The sequence below is a fragment of the Chrysemys picta genome, chromosome 9 (genome assembly GCF_011386835.1).
Source record: "Chrysemys picta bellii isolate R12L10 chromosome 9, ASM1138683v2, whole genome shotgun sequence".
In the NCBI taxonomy this organism is placed as follows: domain Eukaryota; kingdom Metazoa; phylum Chordata; order Testudines; family Emydidae; genus Chrysemys; species Chrysemys picta.
In genome coordinates, this window is record NC_088799.1 from 77,080,546 (window position 1) to 77,107,751 (window position 27,206).

Here is a 27,206-nt window from a genome sequence, read left to right on the forward strand (position 1 = left end):
AACATATAAGCCAGCCATAAATGATGCATTTTAACATAGGATTTAATGCATTATTTTACTCTGTTTCTCTAGTGTATATAGCATCTATTGCCGTGGCTTCATGATTCACGATGCCTGAAATACAAAAAGTTTTAAAACCCAAGTTATTGTGACATGAGTCTAAGTCATGTGTTTTCTAAAAGAGTGGCTGAGTTTTAAACTACTGCTTGTTCTAGACTGATCCAGAATGAGTAGGTCTCCAAGGGACGGTTACTCCCCAAGGCATGAATGCGTGATTAAACTAAATGTATTCCATAAATGCCTTGATGACATTAAACTAAATTTTTTAAAGAACAGATGGAGAAAGTTAATAAATATTTCATTCTATATTATAAAATTAACTTCTCTATTCACAACTTCAGGGATCCTTCGTTTCGTAGATATCAATAAGTCTGATGGATTTCTTGCTGCATTCTCGTACTTCTGCCCTGGTGTCTCGTATGGGCTCATCATTTCTGCATGCTTGGATTGTTTTATGGGATCAGCAAAAGGCAAGTGACTGTAAATCTTGACCTCTTCTGCTCCCAGATTACATACTTTTATTCTTTGTGGCCATAAGTGTTCAGCTTCCCACTGACTAGATAATTAAATGACAAAAATTATCCAAAGAGAGAGAATTTATAGTGAGAAATTATCACCTGAAGAACCGATGGGGCACAAGCATAACTCTAATGAATATAATTAAAAAAACCTTTAAAATTGACAAATAAAACATTTAAATATCTGTGTATTTCTAAATGTCATGAAATATCTATTTGCTGGAGTAGGATAAGAGATATTTTTTATCTCCATCCTTATTCAAACAAAGCTCCCATTAATGGGGATCAATGAGAGTTTTACTTAAGTGAGAACTACAGAACAAGTCTGTTATTCATTATTTTTTACATTGGAATTACAAATTATCATTTTATACATACCATGGATTTTGTAAATGAGTGATTAGAACTTGCTCCTGCGACTTTAAAAATATTTTAGGAAGAGTAATAATAAATAATGTATACCTCCAACAATTTTCACTGCATTCTACAAAGAGATTTACATCACATTATTAATTAACTACATATAGTCAATTGCATGGCATATAGCTTAAAGATATATGTTTAGTACAAATAATGGCATTCATGAATTCAGCACATAATTTTGTAAGTTTGATTCAAACATTATGCAAATTGTTAAAACAAGCAAGGGCCTAGCAAAAATTACTTCAAAGCATTGAGATCAAACCCAAAACACATAGTGACAGCACCAAATCTTGTCATTACTCCAATATTTTTACAAAGCCTCATGTATAGTACAAATATAAACTAGTTTGCCTTTTGGATCTCAATTGTCTTGTATACAGTGCATTCAAATTAGCACGTTTTACTGTAACTAACCTGCAAACTTTATGCACTTGAGTAAATCCAGACACTTAAAATCTTTTACCTGCTTATTTGGGACCGTTTCTTATTCTGTGTTTGTACAGCGCCTAGCACAACGGGAGCCTGTTCTCAGTTGGCCTCAAGTCACTACTGAAACAAACAAACACTAATAATAATATTGTTGTGCCCATTCCCATTTCTTTAAATTCCGTCTACTTCTCTGTCCTAGGACTGTGAACTCTTCACAGCGACAATATTTCTTGAGTGTTTGGAAAACACCTAGCACACAGTGGGTAATACCATAAATAACTGATAAATGATAGTAATCATATGTTTTTATTATGCATGTAACAGGTGGAGGGCTGTTCACATATTTAAAGTTAGGTATGTGCATTTGTATTTGCAGGTTTGGGACCTAAAAGGAGCCAAAAAATTCTTGTACCTTCCTGACAAATCATTTTCCTGTTGTATTTAAAAGCCATGTAATAGTTGTCCTTTAATGTCAATGAGAGCTTGCTCGCTCAAAAAATGATCCTAATTAGTTTTCACAAAAAGACATCATAGCCAGATTTGATTACATTTAACAAGAAATGAGGGTGCTAGAATGTCAAAATACTATCCCTATTCCGCTGAATATTTATAAATATTGAATCCCACAGCCAGGTTTTAGATATGCCCAGTCTATTACAAAATGAAGAGTATTACATTGACTTTGAAGTGAGAATTGAATCAGAGCTGAAAAAATTGGGTCTGAATCTGAACATTTATGTTTTTACAGGTCTACATGTTTGTATCTGGACCTTTGGTCTTTCCCATGATAAGGATGGGAAAGCTACTTGGATATTTTGGCACTGGGGTTTTGGTTCAGAATCAGCTCTATTTGAAATGACTGGGTTTATATTTCCAGTGTTCCTTAGCATCATTTAACAATGACCCTCGATCAAGCACCTAAGCTACAAAAATTGTCTAGTCCCCCAAACAGTTATGTCCTCATTTTCAAGTGGTTTCAAAGATCTTCTCAGAGGATTTTTCAGCCGAACAGCTTGTTTACTCCACTGCCGGCAGAATGCTTCGGCCAACAAGATAAAAGAGAAGTCCAGAAAGTAAAACCAAGGGAACCCCAGCTGCAGCAAACATAAATGACCATCCATAATACACATTTACAGGGTCATCGTCCATGCATTTTTCACTTCTTTCCAGAAGTATGTATTTCTGGAGATCAGCTGCAAACTCCTTCCACATCACAAAGAGAAATATGAGCAGGAAAAATAAACCTCCTGAAAAGAGACAAAGATCGATTATTTTCCAAGTGTGATCAGCATATGAAATCATTAATAAAATTAACAAAATACTGTCTATGAATTTTTACTGGCGCTATGTCAGTGTTCGTTTTTAAAGCTGCTTGTCATTCACTAAATAGACTGAATATGAAAAACGGGCATTTGAGCTTTTCAAACTATGCAGCAAACTTTGTAAAGAGTTTCTTTTCTTTAAAACAGTGCAAAATGTTATATCAGATTATTTATATTTATAAGATCTGATTACGTTTTATAATAAATAGAAATTCCCAAGTATGTTTTTACTTTGAATCAACGGAACATTTACATAAAAACATACTCACCACTCAGTTTTGGTCATTCAGGCCACACTTTTTGGCTCCCGTATATGAGAGTCTAGTGCTGGATATTAGTTAGAAAATTGCCCCTAGGATAGCACTGTATGGGGTCTGAGCCTACTCTCACTGGGTGAAATTCGGCTCTGTGCAGTGCGTCTTTACAAGTGACGCTTAATATGGTCTTCCCATTTTACTCACTCATTGCCATTGCAAGGCTCCCATTGATTTCAGTGGGAACAGGATCTAGAGCCATGTTAATTTTGAAAAATGGATAAATTTTGCAATATTTGATCCAAATTTGGAAAAATGTGTATCATTTCCATTTTCATCAGAGGCTTTTTTGCCTGGCAAGAGTGGAATGAAACATGGGCCAAGATGAAAACAAAAAAACTTCTTTTTATTTTCTCGAAAAGAACAAATCAGACATTCCAGCCAGAACTGGCTTTGCTTTCCACAAGAAATGCAAAAATTTGGGGCTATGAATTTACTGATGGTGAGAATCATTTTGCATAACATTGCTCTGTAGTTACTTCCGTGGCCGGACAGAGAAAACAGAATCCATGATGGATAGACCAAGTGCAGTGGCTGCTACAAGCTCTGGTGAACTGCCTTTTTTCATCTTGTATGATGTTTTCTTAAGCATTGGAACAAAGTATCGAAAAAAACACATGACACTGGGCCTAGAAGATAGTATTTCACTAGGAAATACAATATAAGAACATAGAAAAGTCAAGTAAAACCACTCTACATAATCTCAGGTAGATTGTTTAATAATAATAATAATAATAATAATAATAATAAATAAATACTTTAGACCACAGCTAGAAATGTCTATGAAGGTAGGAATTCTTGGGGGATGGTACAGTTTTGGGGGAGTATTACCCATATCCTCAAGCAATATCTTGATAAGCCTCCTCTACAGCCACTTGCCAGAAATGGACTAAGATCACAGTCAGATCTGGATATTGGGTTAAGTTAGTATTCAGCTTCATTGCCACATCAGGAGAAGGTTTTGAAATTGTGCTCCTATTTGTTGCCACAAAAATCTTGCAAGGTGTTTTTAAAATACTTTGGCTCAAAACGTCAGATGAGACCTAGTGATCTCATTAGATTTCCACATTCATAAATGGGGAAAACACCACGAGGTCAGCTTTTTCGTGAGATTCCAGCTGCATCTGAAACAGAACTGGAAAATAGTTGCCTACCAGATCTGGATCCAACCCAGAACGGGTTCACATCCAGGTATTCTAATCAGAAACTTCCTTCCCCAAATTCAAAAGATGGAGACTTAAGATTCCAAAGTATGACCCATCTTTATCATGTAGCTGGATTATTTGAAAAAGAGGAGACCCCTTCCACTGTCACAAAACTCTAGTTTAGCCCACGGCCATGTCATGCTCCAAAATATCATAGAAACATATTTTTTATTATGTTACAATTAGTGCAGTGGTCCCCATTAGACAGTCAACATTATCACACAGAGTTTTGTAAAATACCACAGATTTGAAATAACCTAGATCACCTCAAATACTGCTGTATGCTAACTGTAGGTAAGAGGTGCCTTTTCAATGGTAAAGCCAATGACAGTTAGCATTAAATAAAGAAATGTAATGAGTCAGATTATGCTTCAGTGCTTTCCTGCATCAAAGCCTAACAGAAGGTCTATATGAAGATATATAGGATCCAAAATAATCTTCAGCTAAGTCACACTGTGTTATATACAAAATGTGTGTGTATGTATGAATGAACGCTAAGTCATTAGATTTGTCTTACTTTTTTTAAAATTGCAGAGCATCTCTCCAGTACCTTAGAATTAGAACCTATGAACATACTGGGGGAGTGCTATATTTTTCTAATGTTTTAGACTTATAAGGAAAAGGCCCTTTGCCTATTGGGACTGGCTGTCAAGGAGTTAAATGCTATCTGTTCTAATACCCATATGTTCATTATAATTTTTGGTAGCACTTTAAATTAAGCGTCGCAAATAAGTAATTTACATGGAATATGACAGTTATATGCTTAAAATACCAATTATCTTGCTATAAGGAAATTACTGTATGTATAAATTAATAGTCACACATTCTTCACAAAATACAATATATTGATAAGAATGTAATTAAGTCTTTATTGTTAATGTAATTTAAAATTAAATTAATTGGATAATAACTGAACCTCAGTAAGCATCCTTCTTAAGATCAATTCATATCTTATTAAAATACAATATCTACCTTAATAGACCTAAATAAAAAAATATATTCCTGAGGGGCATTGGACAGTGATATGCTAACATACATATTTAGAGCTAGCTTGTATCTACTCTCTTTTAATATACATATTCAGAAGAAAATTTCATACCTTCACTATAAAGATGAAAGAAAATAACTATCATTGGATGATGACTGGATAAACAACATAGGAAAGCATGAGCGGCCAATGAAGAGGAATGACATCCAACATTCAGGTTCCCAGAGTGCTGAATAGGAAAGTGTCTCCTTAGTCCTCACTAGAAAAAGCACCAGCTCTTCACACTTCAGGATTTGTTATTAAACAAAGTATTGGAGATGATGGCACCAGACTAACAATGGAATCTAAATTAAGAACAATTTCATACTCTTTGAATGTGACAAAAAAAGAGAGTAAAATAAGCAATTTCTCCATCAGAATAATTACAAATGAGGTGGAGAAGAGTCCCTGGAATTTACACAGTCACAGTAATGAGAAGACAAAATGAAGAGGACAAATGGAATAGGAAAATAGAAGAGGAAGTGCAGAGAACTGAAACTGGAGTTAACACCCCTGCCTCAGGATGCCATCAGAAGGAACAAAAAGGTCACTGGGACATTGAAGTCCTAAGATTTTAACTGCAGAAATCAAACTGGGATGAATAAAAATTGATCAGACCCTTAGACCCTTGACATTTACGCAAGTGCCTGTAAAAAGCTATATGCCACTTGCATAATAAAGATGAAATGAGGAGCCTGGCTATGTACTGTAGCAAATAAAAGAGCCACTTTGGGGGTCAAGTTAAGGATTGGGGATTGTTTTGCTGCAGTTAGGCTTTTTGTTAATACAGTATTTAGAAGTGTGGGGACAAGATGGCAGAGCGCAGTGGTAGGAGATTACTAAACCAGACAATCTTCCTGCTTACACATGCAGCAGTGTTGTCTCTGCTGTTGTGTGTTGGGTTCTGGTAAGTATAAGTGACAGGCATGTCAAATGAGACAGTCCATATACTCCTCTTAATAGCTCTGTGGTTTCTGCTGGCTAGAAAATTAGCAGAGTGATCTCTTTCTTTTTCTCCCTCTGCCTCTATTCATTAGGCTGGTATGGAAAAAATTAACTGTGAAACTCAGCCGCAGTACTGATGAGGTCAATGGCATCTTCTGGGGAGTGGCTAATTGCAAGAAAATTGAACTTGTGGCATTAAATCTTTCTCCTTCATACCCTGATGACACCAGCTAGGGGCTAACTGCAAGACAACTAACCCCTGACTCTGTGTCTTCCCACTCTAAAGGATAGTAGCACTTTGTAAGTAAATTGAAGTCTAACTCTGTGTCTTTCTTTTTCTTGTTTTATATGCTTGTGACACCTTTATAGCAGGTAATTGTAGGGATAGATGAAAGAACTCAATCTCTAACTCTTATTCCTTGGAAGCTAAAGAGTTTTCATTCAATCTGCTAGTTATAGGAAAACTGAACTTTAACTATCCGTGTCTCATTCACCTTCTAGACTACTAGTTTTTTTAAGAACCTTATGGTAAGAAAATGGACTGCTGACTTTCACCTGTCTTACAAAATACATGCATTATAAACAAAATACTTGGTGATTGCTGAATGTGGAGCTCTCGTTTTGGAAAAACGGAATTAGAGTATAAAATACAAAGAATTCCAGCCATAAGATTGGCATAGAGTTCGTCGTTAATTTTGCAATAAACTAGTATTACAGAACAGATTAACACACACAAAACCTCAGACATCCTGCTCACAGTAGAATTACCTTATAACATTGGAATGGTTCCTCTTAATTGAAGAGTGGTTATTAGAAATGTTCCACAGTTAAAATATTCAGGTCGTTTGTGTAAAAATGTAACAGGCTGGAATCACACAACAATATTTGGAATCCTGTATAATAACATTCTGATCTGAATGGCTGAGAGAAAAATATAGACGTATTGAATTATTGTGTATTTGTTTGTTCTGTTATGGGGGAGCTGGTACCAACCCCTATATTTAGGTTGCCAAATACTTTCCATTATCAAGTATTCTTGATCTTTTCTTTGAGAAGGTCTCACAGCTCTACTGTTTGCAGCAGGTCTTTGCTATTCCCCCAACAATCCCTTCCCTGCCTCTCCTCAACTCAGCATGTGGGCAACAGGTCACGTGTTCTCTTAACCCTACCATTTTAGAGCCTGATTCAAAGCCCACTAGAGTCAATGGAAAGCCTACCATTGACTTCAGTGGCTTTGGATCAGACTCATACGTTCTTACCATTAAACTTGCTTGCTAAATTATCCATGGGAACCGAAACAGAAAGGGCACAAATACAGTCAAAATGAATTTATGTCAAAATACAAACAATGTTTTCACAAAATATTTTGCAGTATTCACCCAGCCCTAGTGTGACACAGTAATTATAATTAATTACATCGTTGTCTGACTACTGAAACAAGTGAAAACTAGCCATCGGTTAGTGTCTTTCTTCCCAGAGGATGCCTTTAAACTATTGACAGCATGTCAAATTCTAGAAAGAAAGATGATATCCTGGTTAGCTGCTTGTGTGGTTGAGTCATTTTTGGAAGCAGGTTGGCAAGGACAACTGTTAAACTTTGGGGGAAAAGATCTACAAATGAAACTAGCAATAAACGTCAAGCAGTTTCCGGTTCTATCTACTGAGTTATCCTTCAGAATAAATCAAGCAAAATGAGCTGGTTCTTCTGAAAGCGCTCTCAAGACTACCACCCACAGAGCACAAGATTTGTTATGGTAGCTGGCAGGCTATCAGACTCATCCTCTGAAAGTACAGTAAATAATGAGAGCCATTTCTTGGAAAGCAAACCCAAGGAATCCAATGGGATGATAAAAACTTCACTGTGAAACACTGAATTTCCCCTGCAGTGTAGGGACACACAGTCTGCTGGTGCCAATGGAATAATTTAGAGATGGGGCTTCATCTTCAGTGCCAGTACTGCCCTCAAGGAAAACAGCCAAGCCATCTTTTAGGTTCTCTTTCCTGCCGTGTGTGTTTTAAAGTATAGCTTTCAGTTCTATAGATGATACTGATGGCATAGATTGCATTTTTAATTACTGGTAGTTGTTAGGGGTATCTAGAGTGTGAGACAGTCACCCGTTACGGTCCTGTCAATCTAAATAAATAATAAATGCACAAGGTAAAATCTCTGCTTTGCAAGAGAAATTTAGGAATATCTGATTTACAAAAAAATAAAGTGCTTTGCAGCATATTTACATCTATGTTAGATTAGGAGTCTTCCAGGAAAGAATCTCACATTGCTTTACAAGCATTAACTAAGCCTCCTAACATACCTCTGAGGTAGGAAAGTCTTATCAGAGTAAACTGAAGCACACAGAGGTTAAGGATGAAATAATGACTTTCCTTAGGACACAGGGAATCGGTGGCAGAGGCAGGAGTAGAACTGAGGAGTCCTGATTTCTAATCTCAAAATCTAATCACTAGACTACACTCCTCTCTATCAATTACAAATGTTTTCACACTTCTGAGAAGATAGAGCATTTTGTGAAGAAGGTTAATTAAAATTGAGCTTCAAGCCACGAGTAGAAGGCAATGCCAGCTTCCTCTTGTACCATCAGACCAAATCCTGCCATCCAAACGATAGAGAGTCAAAAACCGAGATATTTTCAGAATGGATTAAATTTTATGGAAACAAAGAAAATAACTACTGAGCAATGCATTCCAAATATTTTAGAGACTTAGTTTCAATACGAATACAAACATTTTGGATGTTTATCAAAAATCATCTGATGAACCACTGAGTAAATCTTGCTGGAAATGTCACAAGAATGATCACTTTTACAAGGTTGTCCCTTCTTTCGGTTCTCGTTTGCATAAAAAATACAGGTCTGTCGCATCTTACGTGCATTTAACATGCCCGATTTCAGCTTTACGCGGTCAGCAAAAACAAAAACAAAAACAAAACAAAAAAGAGAAAAATAACAATTTTAATACTGTACCTGTAGTGCGGGTGATTCCGCCCACCATTCAACTCAATGTAATTTTGACTATATGCGGTTTTCGCTTTATGTGCTAACCGCGGAACGGAACCCCCGCGTAAGATGAGACTCACCTGTATAGTGATAAATCACTTAACAAGAAATCTGCTTACCTAGGACAGCTCCTAAGGAACTGATTTAGTCTAATGATAGGTAATAATAATGACTGCTGCTTAAATTGAGACAGCATTAGCATAAATTTTATTTAAGAGAAGTATCTTTGGCGAAAGCCAAGAGGTTATGTGGTGCACAATCAGGTTTTTTAAGAACTGTGAAATTCTATGTCCTGGCTTTTAATGAAAAAGTTGTCAACTAAAGACTATAATAAAACACCAACAGTGAAATGTAGTGAGTTAGTTTTATTCTTCTTTTTTAAGTACAGAATTTTACTTCCTTTAAAATCTATTCAACTTTTTTTGAAATAGTGGCCTATTTCACAGAGTATTTCCCAATGACTTCAAATGGCTACTTGCATGCTGCAAGTTATGCATGTGCTTAAGTGTTTTAATGAATTAGGGCCTGAAAAAAATTAAGACAATTCCATTGGTTTTCCCTGATCCCACAAAGAGTGCCATATATATAAAGAGAAGTTAACCAAACTTTTGTCTGCTTACAAGGTTTATGATTTTTGGACAAAGGTTTAAAACAATGATTTACTTTAGTTAAACAAATTCACCAATCCCAACAAATCCCCCCAAAATAATCCCACCAATCCCAAAAAGAGAAAGAGAAAAAATGTCTTGTCATTCTAGGTTCTAATAACACTACAGTGGAGTGATTCATAAGATTACCATGAAGGGTGAATAAATGAATGTTTCTAGTTCATTTTCCTGACTTGATGCTGCTTTATATAATTTTCAGATTTTATTTGAATGTGTCCCTCTAGTTTTATTTCACAGTGGATTTTTATTAATAGTGTATAAATGTTTATTTCTGTCCACTGTTGAGGGCAATATACAACAGTGGTCCAAATTAGAAGATTGCATTGCAGGACTGGGGCCTAGCTAATTACTGTCCAATAATACAATGGTCATAGACTCCATCTAGGCTCAGCGGTCTTTCCCAGTGGATTGCATAACAAAATCGGAGCCTTACACAAGAAGAAAAAAAATGCATTTCTGAAAAGTAAAGTCTTTTATGGCAAAGCAATATCTTTCTAAAACTTCATTGAACAAAATTCATTTTTTAGAGTGGAGAGGAAATACAGTTTCTCCAAAGTCAGTGCTTAAATTTTCATACATAATTTACCAGAGCTCATATCTTTCTACTGTCATTCCTCATGATTAGAGTTCCTACCCTTTTCATACACACACACACACACAAAGAGAAACTTGGTTTCAGCATTCCAGACGCTAGTATATCCAATTACCATGACTTGGCAGCTTACCAGATGTGATGAGGAATCCACCTCCTACTTTATAGAATCTAGCATTGAAAAAGGGCACACCACACACCAACAGGAATCCTCCCACCAGACTGGCAGCGACAGCTAGTACGATGAATGCAGTCCAGAAACCTCTGTACACTGTACAATGGGAAAGAATAAAGTTATAGGAAAGGAAAGGAAAGGAAAGGAAAGGAAAGGAAAGGAAAGGAAAGGAAACCCACATAATCAGATCAATTGTCAGAAGAATGTGTGAAACTGACGCATATAAGTCCAGTTTCAGCAACCATAAAAATAATAACCTTGCTGTAATGAATATCAGGATTATGAACAATTTTTAAATATTTTATTAGACTTATTGAGTTGTTCTTGTTGAGAAGAGTTGTATCAGGCATGTTATTAGCTCCCTAGTGTCCTCAGATTTACCATATGGCCAGCACTTGTAAAGGTTTAGCTTATTTGTCATGTACTTCATACCATAAATAACACTGGTCTACAATTTTTGAGAAGTCGTCTGCTTCAGAGATAAAATGTGCTATTTATTATGTATTTTGATGTGCTGAATTCAAATATGACAATTAAAACAACTGATTGGCTACTGTTTCTAAGATATTTAAGTTTTTACATTTTATGTCTATGTATATTGTGTAGATAGTAGAGTTTTAATCATAAATTGTAAACCTAGGTCTTTTCATGTGTTTATGGTTGCTTTACATGATAATATTTCACCTGTCCTGTTTATAGCAACAGAGGGTCCTGTGGCATCTTTGAGACTAATAGAAGTATTGGGAGCATAAGCTTTCGTGGGTAAGAACCTCACTTCTTCACTTGCATCTGAAGAAGTGAGGTTCTTACCCACGAAAGCTTATGCTCCCAATACTTCTGTTAGTCTCAAAGGTGCCACAGGACCCTCTGTTGCTTTTTACAGATTCAGACTAACACAGCTACCCCTCTGATACTTGTCCTGTTTATGTAACACTTTAAAAATCAGCAAAAGGGTTATATAAATAAAATTTATTAGGAAACAAAAGGCAAAAAACTATTATGTACACAGTTTAGTCCAATTCAGTGTCTACTCGGCGCTTCTTGGCTTGTCTCTTGTATTCATTAAATGGAACATCTCTTGTCACTGTCCAGCAATAGTCTGCAAGCATTGATGGGCTCCATTTGCTCTGATAGCGTTTCTCCATTGTTGCAATGTCCTGGTGAAATCGCTCGCCGTGCTCGTCGCTCACTGCTCCGCAGTTTGGTGGAAAAAAATCTAGATGAGAGTGCAAAAAATGTATCTTTAGTGACATGTTGCAACCAAGGCTTTTGTATGCCTTGAAGAGGTTTTCCACCAACAACCTGTAGTTGTCTGCCTTGTTGTTTCCGAGAAAATTTATTGCCACTAACTGGAAGGCTTTCCATGCCATCTTTTCCTTGACACGCAGTGCATGATCAAATGCATCATCTCGAAGAAGTTCACGAATCTGAGGACCAACAAAGACACCTTCCTTTATCTTAGCTTCACTTAACCTTGGAAATTTTCCATGGAGGTACTTGAAAACTGCTTGTGTTTTGTCAATGGCCTTGACAAAGTTCTTCATCAGACCCAGCTTGATGTGTAAGGGTGGTAACAAAATCTTCCTTGATTCAACAAGTGGTGGATGCTGAACACTTTTCCTCCCAGGCTCCAATGACTGTCAGAGTGGCCAATCTTTCTTGATGTAGTGGGAATCTCTTGCACGACTATCCCATTTGCAGAGAAAACAGCAGTACTTTGTGTATCCAGTCTGCAGACCAAGCAAGAGAGCAACAACCTTCAAATCGCCACCAAGCTGCCACTGATGTTGGTCATAGTTTATGCACCTCAAAAGTTGTTCCATGTTGTCATAGGTTTCCTTCATATGGACTGCATGACCAACTGGAATTGATGGCAAAACATTGCCATTATGCAGTAAAACAGCTTTAAGACTCGTCTTCGATGAATCAATGAACAGTCTCCACTCATCTGGATCGTGAATGACGTTGAGGGCTGCCATCACACCATCGATGTTGTTGCAGGCTACAAGATCACCTTCCATGAAGAAGAATGGGACAAGATCCTTTTGACGGTCACGGAACATGGAAACCCTAACATCACCTGCCAGGAGATTCCACTGCTGTAGTCTGGAGCCCAACAGCTCTGCCTTACTCTTGGGTAGTTCCAAATCCCTGACAAGGTCATTCAGTTCACCTTGTGTTATGAGGTGTGGTTCAGACAAGGAGGATGGGAGAAAATGTGGGTCCTGTGACATGGATGGTTCAGGACCAGACGTTTCATCCTCTTCCTCTTCCTCGTCTGACTCAAGTGAGAATGATTCTGGTGCATCAGGAACCGGCAGTCCTTCTCCGTGGGGTACTGGGCGTATAGCTGATGGAATGTTTGGATAATGCCCAGTCCACTTTTTCTTCTTTGACACACCTTTCCCAACTGGAGGCACCATGCAGAAGTAACAATTGCTGGTATGATCTGTTGGCTCTCTCCAAATCATTGGCATAGATGCAAAAGGCATAGATTTCCTTTTCCTGTTCAACCACTGGCGAAGTTTTGTTGCACAAGTGTTGCAGCATATGTGTGGGGCCCACCTCTTGTCCTGATCTCCAGTTTTGCAGCCAAAATAAAGGTGATAGGCTTTCTTAACCATAGTGGTTATACTGCGCTTTTGTGATGCAAAAGTCACTTCACCACAAACATAGCAGAAGTTATCTGCACTGTTCACACAAGTAAGAGGCATCTCTGCTCACTTTGGCAAAACAGAAATGTGTCCCTTTGCAAAATCAAACACTGACAAATAAGAGAGCACGACACTGTATGATTTCTAGAGCTGATATAAGGCAATTTGTTCAGCAGAGTGATGTAAGCTTCGTTATGATTGCATCATCCATGACTTCTAGGAATAACATGATGCAATTCATATCATGTATGATGCAATACCAGCTTCAGATTGCATCATTCATTGTTTTGCCTAAAAAGCAAGTACTGTCCAAACCCAGTCATAGATTTATTCACAGATCCAGTCAAAGATGTATTTTAGTCATTTCTGGTTTAAATTGAGATCCCTTCCCTTTAGAACTCACTTATCCTCCGCCATTCCCAAGTCAAGGGTCGTATATACTGACCCAATAGCATATCTTGAAAACTAGAGCCAATCAACAATGTTAAGCATCATTTTCGTTCTCAGTGACCCAGAATTAGTAAAGTTTGACTACATTTATTTCAGAAGCATTTTGGCTGTAGAGCAGTGTAATGGGCCTAGGATGAATAGCAGAACTCCAATGGGTGTGTCAGGAAGGCCTGGCACAAAAGGATTTTGATTGCCAGGGTAAAATATGGCACAAGCTTTGCGGGAGAGCAACAAGCTTGGGGTAGGAAAGAAAGAAATGGAAACTAAACTCAAAGACATAGAATCATCTCCTCTTTTCTCCCGCCATCCCCTCCCTTTACTTAGCATTAGTTAAAGATGCCAGGTTCATGATCCTGGAGAATTGAGCCATATTTACCCACAGAGCAGGTGAAACACAGAAAGCAGCAGTGCAAGCTTTTCAGTGCTCTAATTTGCCTTCCCTCCTGAACCAAAAGGATCACAACTAGTGGAGGGGATTCAGATTCTTTGACCCATTGAGTCTTGAATTTTCTGCTATGACTTCAAGCAACATTGCTAGTTAGTGCCAACCGTAGTGTTTTTGTGCAGTGGGCACTTTCCCACTAAGAACAGGCCTGATCACCAACATATTTCACTGAACACCATCTGATGGGAATAACTTTCAGTGAATACCACAATCCCAGGCTAGATTCAAACAGGTGAAAAGGCTCCATAGCCCACCACGAATCTCTTCAGCCATCCACCCCCTCATACTATCATCTTCCATTTTGTGCACTGTGTCTGTGGAGCAGCAGTTATGACCATTTGACTTAAGCGGGAGAAAATGGGCAATTCTGTCCTCATTCACACATGAAATAAAAATGATATACAGCAGACACATTTTACTCATTTTAAACCAGTCTGACAAGGAATCCATTTAGTAAAAGAATCTTGAACCTTTAAAGAAATCCCATGATTCATGTATATACCTTAACAACACATCACCCCAAATTCTGCCCTGAGCTACATTCTATTCACTATGATATGGCCCATAGTCAGTCATTCTTTCCTTGGGCATCCTCCCGCTCTATGGTATTTTACATATAAATACTTTCTTACTTGAAAGAAAACAATACTGTACACTTAACTAGCACTTTCTGTCTGCAGATCTCAAATACTTTAGAGTGAATTAAGTTAGCTTCTCAACACCCTTTGTATACATAAGCATTATTACATCCTGATGTTAGAGGTGAGGAATAGCGTTGTAAACCTGGATGTGAGTGGTTATATAATTAAGACTAACTCTATAGACAGGGACACCGTAAGGACTGAATGCTAAACATGGGGCAAGAACTACACAGTTCTGGCTAACAATCTATGCAGAGAACATCCCCATACCACCTCTCTAGTGTTATCGCTGTGGCTCCTACAGAACAACATGATCTTACAGGTCCTGGGGTGAGTAACACGTTCCTTTCAGATAGACTAAGGGACAGGGTTTTAGGAGAAGATATTTCTTTGTATAAATTTTTGCTCACACATGGCACTTTAAGTAATCTAACAGCCTTTCAGAAGTCAGTCTCAGAAAAGATTCTGCTGAGGGGTTTGTTTCATAGCAAGGACTGACAGACAGGAACAGATGGCTAGAGGGCCCTTTATTTAGCTCAGAAAAGTTAGTCTGTTCATTGGTAAAATCATTCAGAAACTGGTAACCCTGACTGTCTCTTGTAAGAAAAAAAGAAAAAGAAAAAAAAACACTACTACTTAACTAACTCTCAATGGTGTTTTTATACAGAGTCTACAATGGAGCCTGAAATGTGCTACTCACTTTACTGTCAACAAACACATCATATCCATTTTATACTGCAGTGTGCTCCCTGGGGCAGAAATCATACACAGCACAGAAAAAAAACCAGACAAATTTTTTTAATGAATTCCCCATAAAAAACGATATTGCTAAAGGCTAAGGAAAAGGTCAAGATGTTTGTTTGTACAGTACACCTGCCCCGGGTCCCAGGAGGTAAAGCAGAGGGATGTGTACTATTTAAAGAAATCAATTAATTTTAAAAAAGACTAGTGGATTAATTCTGTCCTCTGCCACCAATTAAATTCAAATTCCAAACAGCAGCTAATTCATTGCCAAAATCCAAAAATATATGGGGATGGAAATTCAGGAAAAACACTGGGGGGAAATCAATTTGAATGTGTTGGTTTAACAGATTTTCCCTATTTTAGTAAAGGCTCATTTTGTTTTGCCAATGTAGGTCTTTTAAGAATAGTTGTTAGTGCTTTTTCTTTTAACAAAACCAACCCAACAACACTACAGTTCATTCAGTGTTAAGTCAGACATTGTGGGAATCACTCAGTGCTAGACTGGCACACACCAGTACTCTGCCATGCAGGGGAATAAGGGTAAATATAACGCTCATTACTCCTTGCCCAGATCATAAATCCGGTTGCACTGGGGAGAGCAGGAGCTACTTGCCCAATGCTCCTCCCTGGGAGGAAAAGGGCAAGGAGGGTTGGAGAGCAGTGAGAAGCAGGGACCCGTTGGTTCCACCACACTTACTTGCTGGCTGGAGTAAGCTGCTGAACAAAGCAGGGGAAGGGGGCGTCACAGTTCAGGGCAACTGCACCTATATCCCGCTCCACAGTCCAGCAAGGGTACCCACTGTTAGGCTTCCAGCTCCCCTCAGCTGTCAGCTCTCTTGGGCAGAGCCCCATGTCTCTCTCTCTTCTGACTGGGGTTTTTCCAGGCTGCACAGTTCCCTGCCTACACTGTGATACTCCCAACAAGTCAGACTGCCTAACCAATCCAGCTTCTGTGCTTTGCTCTCTCTCTTCAGAGCCTATGAACAGCCTAATTTCCCACACAGCCCTTTCTAAGCAAACGTGTGTGGTTACCACACAACTCTTTCTAAGCAAACACATTTATTCTCAAGGTAAAAGCATTACAGAGAAAACATGTTAAAAACAATAAGAACGAACCTTACACTCCTGCCAATCAGCTTAACAAGAGATCACCCCCCCATCTCCACAAGGGCTCTGGTAGGAGTCAGTCCTTCAAACCCCACAAAAGGGTTTTCTGTGGTTACAAATTCATAACAGCCTTAGCTCAGAACAAGCACACTTATACATAGATTAATCTTGCCTTTATATAGCTTGGGCCTTGGATCTTCATGAGCAGGTAAGATGGAGCTTCCAAAAGCTGCTTTTTTGCATAACTGGAGGTGGGGAATTTGCATTCACCTCCCACTTGAGATTCCCCAGGCAAACCACTTAACCTTTGTCCAACAGTCCTTTCTTGACTGGCCCATTGTTCAGTATAGTCCTTTGAAGTTTATAACACTTCCCAGGGCTCACACCCTACGTCTCTCCTAGACAGTCAGATACAATCCTGACCTCACAATAACAAATAACCTTTGTATTTAATATGATAGATTCTAGATATACCTAAACTTAATTCAACATGATTTTTCAAGAATATTGCAGGAAATTGCCCCATCTGCCATAAAGGGGGAGAAAACTGCTCTGCATAAAGGGATGAAATAATTTTCCCTGGGGATGGGCAGCAAGTGGGGAACAGGTTCTGTCACAATTCAGTTCCCAGGTCTGCTCCTGGAACCGTGCAGCTGCAGCTGCCCCTCACTCAGGGTGGATCATAAAGTCATGATCTATCTAGCCTTAAGTCTATATTCAGAGCCTTCATACTAAGGAGACCAGTGTGACCCAGGTCTATAACAGATTCCTGCTGGTGGGCAGTTTGCTTCTGGGGTCTCAACAAAACAATAAGCTGCTCTTTTGTTGCTGGCATTCAGTTGCACCTCTTTCATCATGAGTTTCTAATAAAGCATAACAGAGAGTTTCCAGTGACCTATCCAAGTGTGAGTTCCTAGTGTGCTTTCTACCATGGTGTGTTAGTTTATTCCTGATAGAGTTGAGGGATTAATAGCAAGGGAGGTAAGATCCTATGGAAAACACCCTTCACAAAGGAGCACTAGATCATGATTTTATCATGTAGTCCAAGTAAGGCTGTTGCATTAGTGGGTGTGTATCCAGGATGCCACAGTTGTACTGGTTTCAGAGTCGCAGCCGTGTTAGTCTCTATCTGCAAAAAGAACAGGAGTACTTGTGGCACCTTAGGCCTGGTCTACACTATGGTGGGGGAATCGATCTAAGATACGCAACTTCAGCTATGAGAATAGCGTAGCTGAAGTCGACGTATCTTAGATCGACTTAGAATCACTTACTTCGCATCCTTGCAGTGCAGGATCGATGGCCGCAGCTCCCCCGTCGACTTTGCTTCTGCCTCTCGCCAAGCTGGAGTTCAGCAGTCGACGGGAGAGCGATCGGGGATCGATTTATCGCGTCTACACTACACCCAATAAATCAATCCCCGATAGATCAAACGCTACCTGCCAATCCGGTGGGTAGTGTAGACATACCCTCAGAGGTTAACAAATTTATTTGAGCATAAGCTTTCATGGGCTAGAGCCCACTTTATTGGATGCACAGAATGGAACATATAGTGAGGAGATATATATACATACAGAGAACATGAAAAGGTGGGAGTTCCCTTACCAACTCTAAGAGGATAATTAATTAAGATGAGCTATTGTCAGCAGGAGAAAAAAAACTTTTGTAGTGATAATCAAGATAGCCCATTTAAGACAGTTTGACAAGAAGGTGTGAGGATACTTAACATGGGGAAATAGATTCAATGTGTGTAATGGCTCAGCCATTCCCAGTCTCTATTTAAGCCTAAATTGACAGTATCTAGTTTGCATATTAATTCAAGTTCAGCAGTTTCTTGTTGGAGACTGTTTTTGAAGCTTTTCTGTTGCAAAATTGTCACCTTTAAATCTGTTACTGAGTGGCCAGAGAGGTTGAAGTGTTCTCCTACTGGTTTTTGAATGTTATGATTCCTGATGTCAGATTTGTGTCCGTTTATTCCTTTGCATAGAGACTGTCCAGTGTGGCCAATGTACATGGCAGAGGGGCATTGCTGGCACATGATGGCATATATCACATTGGTAGATGTGCAGGTGAACGAGTTGTACTGGAGAGAAGTAATTTACTAGATTCATTAGAAGGGTGTAGGATAGCTGTGTTGGCTGGCATGCATTGAGGGGCTGGAGTCCTGGCTCCATTTACTCCCTACATACCCTCTATATGGTTGGTCTCAGAGGGAAGCATCTGGAGCACAGCCCCCTTTGCTTCCTTAAATTATGGGGCTGCAGCTGCGGCCAGAACTTATATAGCCTCTGAAAAGGGGTGTGCGCCCCCACTTTCTCTTATGCCCCCATGCAAGTTTGTAATGGTAGGAAATAAGGTCAAGGCCACCAAGGTAATTACAGTACAGATCCACACATCGGAGCACTCTATTGGATCCCTGTGAAAAGAAGAGGTGAACACAGCTGGTTAAGTACCAACCTGCGGTTGCATCATAGGAAGGATGTGGGAAAGGTCCAAGAGCAATGGGCATAGGAAACAGGTAGCCATGCATGCAATACTTGGGATGTGCTTGGCTAGCTGAAAAAGAAAGGAAGAATAAATAGCATTTCATTTTTATGATATGCAAAATGACAACCTTTATAATCAGATAAAATGTCCAATCCTGCAAAACCTGCCAAACACTCATTGGGATAAAAGGGATACGAGTAAAGTATAAGTTAAACATGTTCTAAATGCAAAATGAGATTGATAGAATGTAACAGGAGTTGAGAACATTACACAGCCAGTTTTAATTCCCTCAAAAATTAACTTGAGCCAGACAAAATCATAGGAATATGGATTTGTTCAAATTAGAATAATTCTCCCCATGCCTAGGTTTTTTTCCATACTGTCTAGAAGTGATTAAAAAATTTGGATACTAGAGCTACCTACCATATAGCATCTCCAGTTTGTGGGAAAGGAAAGCACAATTACAATGGAAGTGTCCCATCAATATTAATACCACTGAGGCTTATCGTGATTAATGGTAATAGAATTAATGTTAAATGAATTAATTAATGATTGGCCACTTATTTTTAAATGTTCCCCAGCTCATAGGAACAGTTATAATAGGTGGACATTAGTTCATACTAAATTAATTATGGAATACTTATTGAATTAATTAGTACATCCACAATAGCAGCAAACTAATTTGCCGTGATCAATCCTATTACAATAAATACCTAAAGAAATAATACAGATTTTCCAGTTATCTAATAATAGTGTTATTAAAAGGATTCCAACTGGTGATTTATTTCATCATTTTACTTCACGTAACATTATATTATATCATGGATTCCCATGTAATGCAATTGGGTAGTAAATCTTCTCAGGACATTTTTTTATCAGAAACACTTTCTGTATGAAAAATTTCAACCAACTCTTGCAAATACTAATTTTATAATGGAGACAACCATATCCTAAAATACACAGTAGTTTACAAAGAGTAGGAATCACCTGAAATGTTGATCATCGTGTAGTAAATTAACTGTCGGCTCCTGAGAGAGCTGCACTGTTAACTTCATGATCATATGGTAAATTTGCTATGATTTGATCGCATTTTGTGGTGATCAAACTACGTGTAGTTTAGAGAGGGACTTAACCACTTTAGGAAACGTCAGGCACAGATGAACATTGAATAACTCAACTATCTGAGAGTTGGTTGTCTGTTTTGTTGACTCTTCTCAGCCTTTGAATGCCCATCAGTTTCATTTTCTCTGATGTTATTCCATAAAGTGCCATACCCCACCCTAATGCAGTACTCCTGAAAGTGATAGGCAGATCTTGGTGACATTCAGTGCTTAATTTGTAAAGAAAGAGGTTCCAGGACTGAAAATGGCATCCAGCGCACAGCATGACCTCTCACACACTGTACATGCCAGGTCGCACCTTGCACAACTGACAGAAGAGGTGCTAGGCTGTGCCCGGCAAGAAAAGAGGCCATCCAGGAGTCAAACCCTCATAACTGCTCATCTCAGCCATTTCCTGGGGCTGAGCTCCAGCAAGCCCCAGCACAAATTAAGGTCTGGTGGCATCACTGCCTGAGGGCTTGCCCTCCCAGGAGAGATGTCACAGAAAATGGTGGCTGTGTGAATGACAGTTAACTGTATGACTGGGAGACCTTTAGAAGCCTATGTTTATATAGTACTTTAAAGCTTTAAAGAGACTGTTTGAGTAAATTCTTTTTAGTGTTTATCTAAGGTTTTGGTAGCCTGGGACACTGAAGCCCTCTAATTATCTACAGAGCAGATAGAACTGGGGCATCAGCAGTACAAGTACTGCCACACCAGTGAACCCAACCACCTCTAGGAAAGAAAAGACAGCTCAGTCTTCATGTTCCATTCAGTCCTTAGCTTCTCTACTGTCAACAAAGGGTGCTAGTTAGTGTCAACTGTGATGGCAGTTATTTTATACGTGAACACCTGTCTTACTGAGACCACCAAATTCACTTCACATGGACCACCTAACAGCTATCAGATGAGCTGGATTCCAGCTGGCAAATCTGAGGTTTGCAAGATTAGACTTCTCCATTCTGCTTAAAGTTGTTTTCCAACTAATTAGCGTACTTTCAAAAAGATGGATTTTGCTATCATCTGTGTTTACTATTAGTGGGTGCGCTGATTCTCATAATTTCCATGAAAAAAGGGAAATAGACAATGCTGTAAAATAAGTGTCCTGATTGCATTTACACACAGATTTATATGGGTCTGATCCTACCTGGTGCTTAGCATCTCCTGCATTGGCCAGAGTGCCCCACAAATTGTAGTCAATGAGAACTGAGGGCACTGGATACCTCATAGGATGAAGACATTAATAGGACAATAAAGATAAAAGGGCAGAGAGCCACAGGGTTCTAGTCTAGCAAGCCCCTCTGGTGACTACATGAATAGGGGTATGAGCAATTGGGGTATGAGTGGGAGCTCTGTCCCTGTTGGAGAAGATTTTATTTAAAAAGGGAGAAAATGGGTCAGTTGCTATGCTCCTAGAAGACTGTAAAAGACCATCTGAGACCAAAAATTTCAGCGTTAAATGGAGCACAGAGTGTCCTGATCAGGGGGAATTTGGGGATAGCTTTGGGTTTTCTCCTATTTTAAAATGGCCACGCAGATTCCGTGGAAAATAAAATAAATGTAAAGACAGCTTGCTTCTCAGTTGGGAGAGACCTCCCTCACTGACTTGCAGTCCAGATTGTATTTTTATAGCTCAATTATAATCTGGTAGAATTAGAGCTTTATAATAGAAGTGCTGACACAACCATAATCACAGCAACATGGACACTATAATAAATTACCATTGATGTCAGATCCAGCCCCTTAAAACATTGCTAAACAAAGCTATAAAATATATCAGTAACACTCACTGAACCAGAAGTTCCATATGGTCTCCTCATAATCCTCGCCATAGAACCAGCATCTCCAAAAGAAACCTTCATGGTGAAAAGTGAGGATCTCTTTTCTGACCTCTCTCAAAACCACATCCTGCAAGAGAATAAAGCACAAGCCTATGAAAATGTATTAACTACAAATAACATGGAATTCATCTTTACTATTGGCTTAGTTACTAAGCTGGCAAGTCAGTTTTTGAGGGAGGGAGTGTTTTTGGATGGAGGGGGTTGCATTGTCAAAATTACAAACAAGAGTAACATTTTAGCATGTTGAATTGGACTCCATTAATACAGACCTCCTTGGCTATACAGAATGCCATTGACTTCAGGCCTTTATCTGCGGCTTTCCTAACTTTCTGATAAGTAAAACATTTCTTCAGATCACTGAGAAAGAAGGATATTTTTTATCCTGTGCAGATCCCATCTTGCAGTCTTTATGCATCAAAATTACTACCATCTCTAAACCTCTCATTAACTCCTTCTATTGGATGACCCAAAAAGGTCTCCCTCTCTCTCTGATCAAATCAGTGGGAGCTGTGCTTAGTTTATCTCAGACAGAAGTTACTCTTTGTCTATATCAGGCTACATCTACACTACAGGGGGGAGTCGATTTAAGATACGCAAATTCAGCTACGTGAATAGCGTAGCTGAATTCGACGTATCGCAGCCGACTTACCCCGCTGTGATGACGGCGGCAAAATCGACCTCTGCGGCTTCCCGTCGACGGTGCTTACTCCCACCTCCGCTGGTGGAGTAAGAGCGTCAATTCAGGGATCGATTGTCGCGTCCCGACAATCCCGAGAGGTGGATTTCTACCCGCCGATTCAGTCTCCTCATGAGTTCAACTATGACTGCTGACACACACTTATCTTGATTAATTTGCACCAATTTCTCATTTATTGTAACTTGTATGAAAGTTCTACAAAAATGACACACAAGTCATGTCAGGAGGACTGTACTGTCTATGCTGTGAGTTAACCTGTTAGGAAAATAATTAAAGCTGTAATTAAAAACACTTATCTTTAGCCAATACAGTTTGATGGAGCATCAAGATTACTGCTATAGAGCTTGATCCTATGATTGGCAGAACACCTCCTGGAAAGTATTGTGTTAAATGAGATTTGAGGCACTCAGCATCTCTCAAGGTCAGCCCCCCTTATTTCAAAGGGGAGAAACGTAGTTGGGGCCCAGCAGAGAGACATCACAAAAGCTTTCCAAGCCCTGGAGTCCTTACATACCAAATATCAATACACGGGTCCTATTGGGTTGACCAGAGACACACTCCCTTGGCTCATCTGGAAGAGCTGCTTCTTTCAGGATCAGCTATGAGCCTTGACTGCAATGATGTGCAAGAGGCACACGCCATCAACAGAGTGACTCTGCTGACTTGTTAAATCTACGCTAGTTTTGATGACTGTTGATAGCTAAGATACAATCAAGACACTCAATGGACATAAGTAGACCTGCCAGTTTAAAAAGGGGTAGAGAATGTGTCTATGGGGGCGCAGAGCATGGAGCATATAGCAGAGAGCAATAATCCAAGTATAAAACCATTCATTAAAATAAAAACGATAACCTCAGAAACAATAGTGAATGCTGCTCGACAGGCACTTTCGGGATCCCTCGGCCAGTTTCCTATGTCAAGCAGACAGTGGGCCTAATCACATATCTTGAATATTTGAGATGTTTATTTTATTTAAGACAGTGCAACACTTCTAGCCCGGAACCTTTTTCACACTAGTGATAACAGAGTAATTTTAAAATATTCTGAAACCTTTCATGTTGATGTGTCATTTCTAAGTGAAACAAAATGGAGCTGGACTTTTATGCCTGTGAAACTTTTGCTCTCTGCCCTCTTCAGCTTTATTATACTGTTTTATACAACAATGATTTCTGCTGGGATGTCTGCTTTCTATATGAAGAGTCATTTGGAAATATGGCTGATGCAGCCAAAAAGCTACACTTTATTATGAAACCCTGGAACTGAAGACACTTATTGTTGACACCATAAAGTTTTCCAAAAGTGAATCATTAAACAGAAAAAGCAAACGTAATTGGTTTGGACATTAAAGAAAATTCTGCATAACAGAGGGATATTTCTGAAAAATGTTAATAATACTATACACATTGACCAGCATGAAAATTTTTAAGAAGAATTTAAAAAATCAGAGAGCTGATCCAGCTGTTATTTCATAGCATTTATTGAACAGTTTCACCATAAGCAAATTCAGCTAAAATCAGGGTTTCTAAAAAGCCATTTTAGAAGTTAGCAATAAAATATCATTTTATTATATGAAGCTCAGTATAATACAGGTTTCTCTTTAGTGGCTAATGCTAGTATCATCAAATAAATGTATTACATTTTCACATTTCAACTTTCTGCTCCATAGCTATCAGAATACAGAAGTGTTTCCTATAATGGCTTCCTATGCATATTTTGCTTCAAGTCTTTATCAATGATACACTTTATTGAGATGCAGGTTGTGACTTTATAGGTAAGGCTGAGTTGAGTTTTTATACATTGAATGTATATACAATAAGCACATATTACCATTGGCTTAAAACAACCAGCACCAACACTTAGAGCATTTGTGTTGGTTTAAAAAATTTCTATAGCAAGTTATTTTAAAAGTGTATTTTTTAACTTGCAGAATATCACAAGATTTCTAGTTTTTACCTTTGTGGTGTGTAGAGTTTTATTTTCAGGTTCAAAGATTCCACAGGTCTCTGTTGCTAGGAGCCAATAATCTGTCCCAAAAGCTATGAGAAACAGTAGAACACCAATGCCACCAAGAATTCCTGCTATAAAGGCTGGTATTCCAGCCTTCATGGTGGAACAACAATAGGTAGTAAGCTTGAAACTCAGAAAAGAATAAAAGTACTGATGTCCAACGTTTGAAGGGGAGACTGAGAGGAGGGGTATGCAGAGAGGCTGCTATTTTTGGACATAGATTAGCATCGTTTCATGACTGGTTTGAGTTTCATGACTGGTTTGAGTTGCAGTGGCAAAAGGACTAATAAAAGCAAATGAGCTGGCACAACCAAACAGCTGTTGTATTAAAGAAACATTATAACTATCTATAGAGCTAAGGTATGAAGATTCCCAAATAAACATATGGGCATTCATTTTACAAAAGCAATGCGGAGAGCTTATCATGAAAAACAGTTATTGGACTGATGTCAAGCAGCTTCTATGGATTGATTACGTAAAATTGTCCAAGTAACGCCTACTGCATGAACAGGTTATTTTTATATTTGCTCTGTGTTTGTGTGGCCAGAGAGGCTGTGAACTGCATGGTCAAAGCTGAAAGTTTCATAGCCACTTCTACAGCACATCTTTAGCTGCACTGCCACAACTGTAGTATGAAGGTGGCGCATCCACCATCCCCAAACTATTCCTTTATTCCTTCTGCTCTCACCTTCCCATTAAAATAAAACACAAGTCTTGATTTCAGATGAAAAAAGCAGAGATTCAAGAAGCAATATTTAAAATTTGGCCAATATCTCTTTTAAAGTCTCTGTGTTTCAGAGGTGATTCTGCTCATACAGTACCACCTTTTGTTGCAAGTATAATCATGCCATATGACTGTGTTAAGTCAAATCATAAATAGACATTTAAATCAGATGCAAATGGACAGCTAGCAACACTGGGCCATCCCTTTAGGTGGTCTTGAAAATACATTCTCTTCTCTACTCTCCCCACATAAAGGAGTACAACTATGGTGTTAATTTGTCCCACCAACATCTAACTGGACCAGGAGGGAAATGTCCCCTCAGAAATGGGGAAATCCTTAATGAGTAGAGAGTTCATTCTCATTTGGATGCTAATGTTTTTTGTCTTCTTCTGAAGCATCTGTTATAGATTACTGCGAGGGACAGGATGCCAGACTAGGAGAATAATAATTTCAGGATGGCAATTTCCATATTCCTGTGACATGCTAACAGTGCTGGCACAGGGACAGAAATTCATGTTACTGAGAAAATGCAAGCTATCATATCTTTTGAGTATATCAAAACTAGTTCACAATCTTCTGCCTGATGCTCAGTAGTAGAACAGACTCCCATCTTCATACAGAAGAAAGCAATTTCTTTATACTTAAAGTAATGTGTGTTGCCAGATTAATTTGTGAATCTGTTTATATAGTCATTAAAATTAAGTGCTAAAGGAGAACCTGAACTCACAATAAGAATCTGGGGATTTCTTGGTAAATAAGTTCTTTTTGACTAGATTTAGCCATCCAATGAGGTATATGGGCAGGTGAGGCCATCTATTCTGTCTTGTTTTAGGAACATGGTAACTTTTAAATGATAATGATAGGTTGTGTCATCTGCATGGTTATTCCTTAAATATTTCATTCGGGAGTAGCTCTTAAATCACATATTGGATATCTGGTTCCTGGATGTAAAATGTCAAGAGCGGTGTCTCATTATAATTATTTATGTTCACATGTGCACTAGGCCCATTATAGAAACCAGAAGCAAGATAGGACCTTGCTCAGAAGAGCCCACGTTCTAGCTAAAGACATGGCAGGCTACAAACATAATAGGAAAGTAGGGCAGGTTTACAGGAATGAGATAATACAATCATTAGAATAGCCATGTACTCCATATCTCCATCATTAATTCTCCCCAGGCTAGTCTGTGGAAGCAATGCTACAGAAATAAGTTTTTAGGAAGGGTATGAAAGAGACAAACAGGTATTGGAAGAATGTTTCACAGCTGGGGGGGGCTGGAACGGGCATGGAGATGTGCAAGAAGGCCACGGGAGTGGTGTTGAGGCTGGCATTGTTGGCGGAGCAGAACGGGCAGGTTAGCAATGTGGCCTGAGCTATAGCCTGGAGCTGAATGATGGTTGTGAACATTAGTTTTATATCTGGTCAAGTCTCTAAAATGGTTGAACATCTTTTGATCGTGGTATGATGATGTGAGAGTCGCTAACATAAGAGGCAGCAAGATGTGATCAGCAAGTGCACAGAAGCAGCATTGGATGTCCCCAAATGCATGATAATATTTTGCAACTAGATAAGGCCTTAAGTCATCCCTTCTAGCACACAGCTCGGGAGGTCGGGGGTGAGGGG

The 27,206-nt window shown here is 38.9% G+C and overlaps 1 protein-coding gene across 1 annotated transcript; it reads right to left on the reverse strand.

The window, feature by feature from the left end:
• Positions 1-638: 638 nt before the first annotated feature.
• Positions 639-25,114, reverse strand: LOC101943065 (transmembrane protein 182-like). The gene is made up of 5 exons (XM_024103753.3): positions 24,806-25,114; positions 22,105-22,222; positions 19,185-19,283; positions 10,648-10,785; positions 639-2,677 (listed from the first exon to the last, which is right to left on the reverse strand). The coding sequence occupies exons 1-5, from the start codon at positions 24,956-24,958 to the stop codon at positions 2,448-2,450; spliced, it is 738 nt and encodes a 245-aa protein (XP_023959521.1). The 5' UTR covers positions 24,959-25,114; the 3' UTR covers positions 639-2,447.
• Positions 25,115-27,206: the final 2,092 nt, after the last annotated feature.

What these genes read in the sequence shown, in the direction of transcription:
- LOC101943065 (XM_024103753.3), bottom strand. Translation starts at nt 24,958, where the DNA reads ATGAAGGCTGGAATACCAGCCTTTATAGCAGGAATTCTTGGTGGCATT. An exon ending in AAACTCTACACACCACAAAG is followed by an intron (nt 22,223 to 24,805) that starts GTAAAAACTAGA and finishes ATTCTCTTGCAG; the next exon opens with GATGTGGTTTTGAGAGAGGT. An exon ending in TTCCTATGATGCAACCGCAG is followed by an intron (nt 10,786 to 19,184) that starts GTTGGTACTTAA and finishes CCCATTGTACAG; the next exon opens with TGTACAGAGGTTTCTGGACT.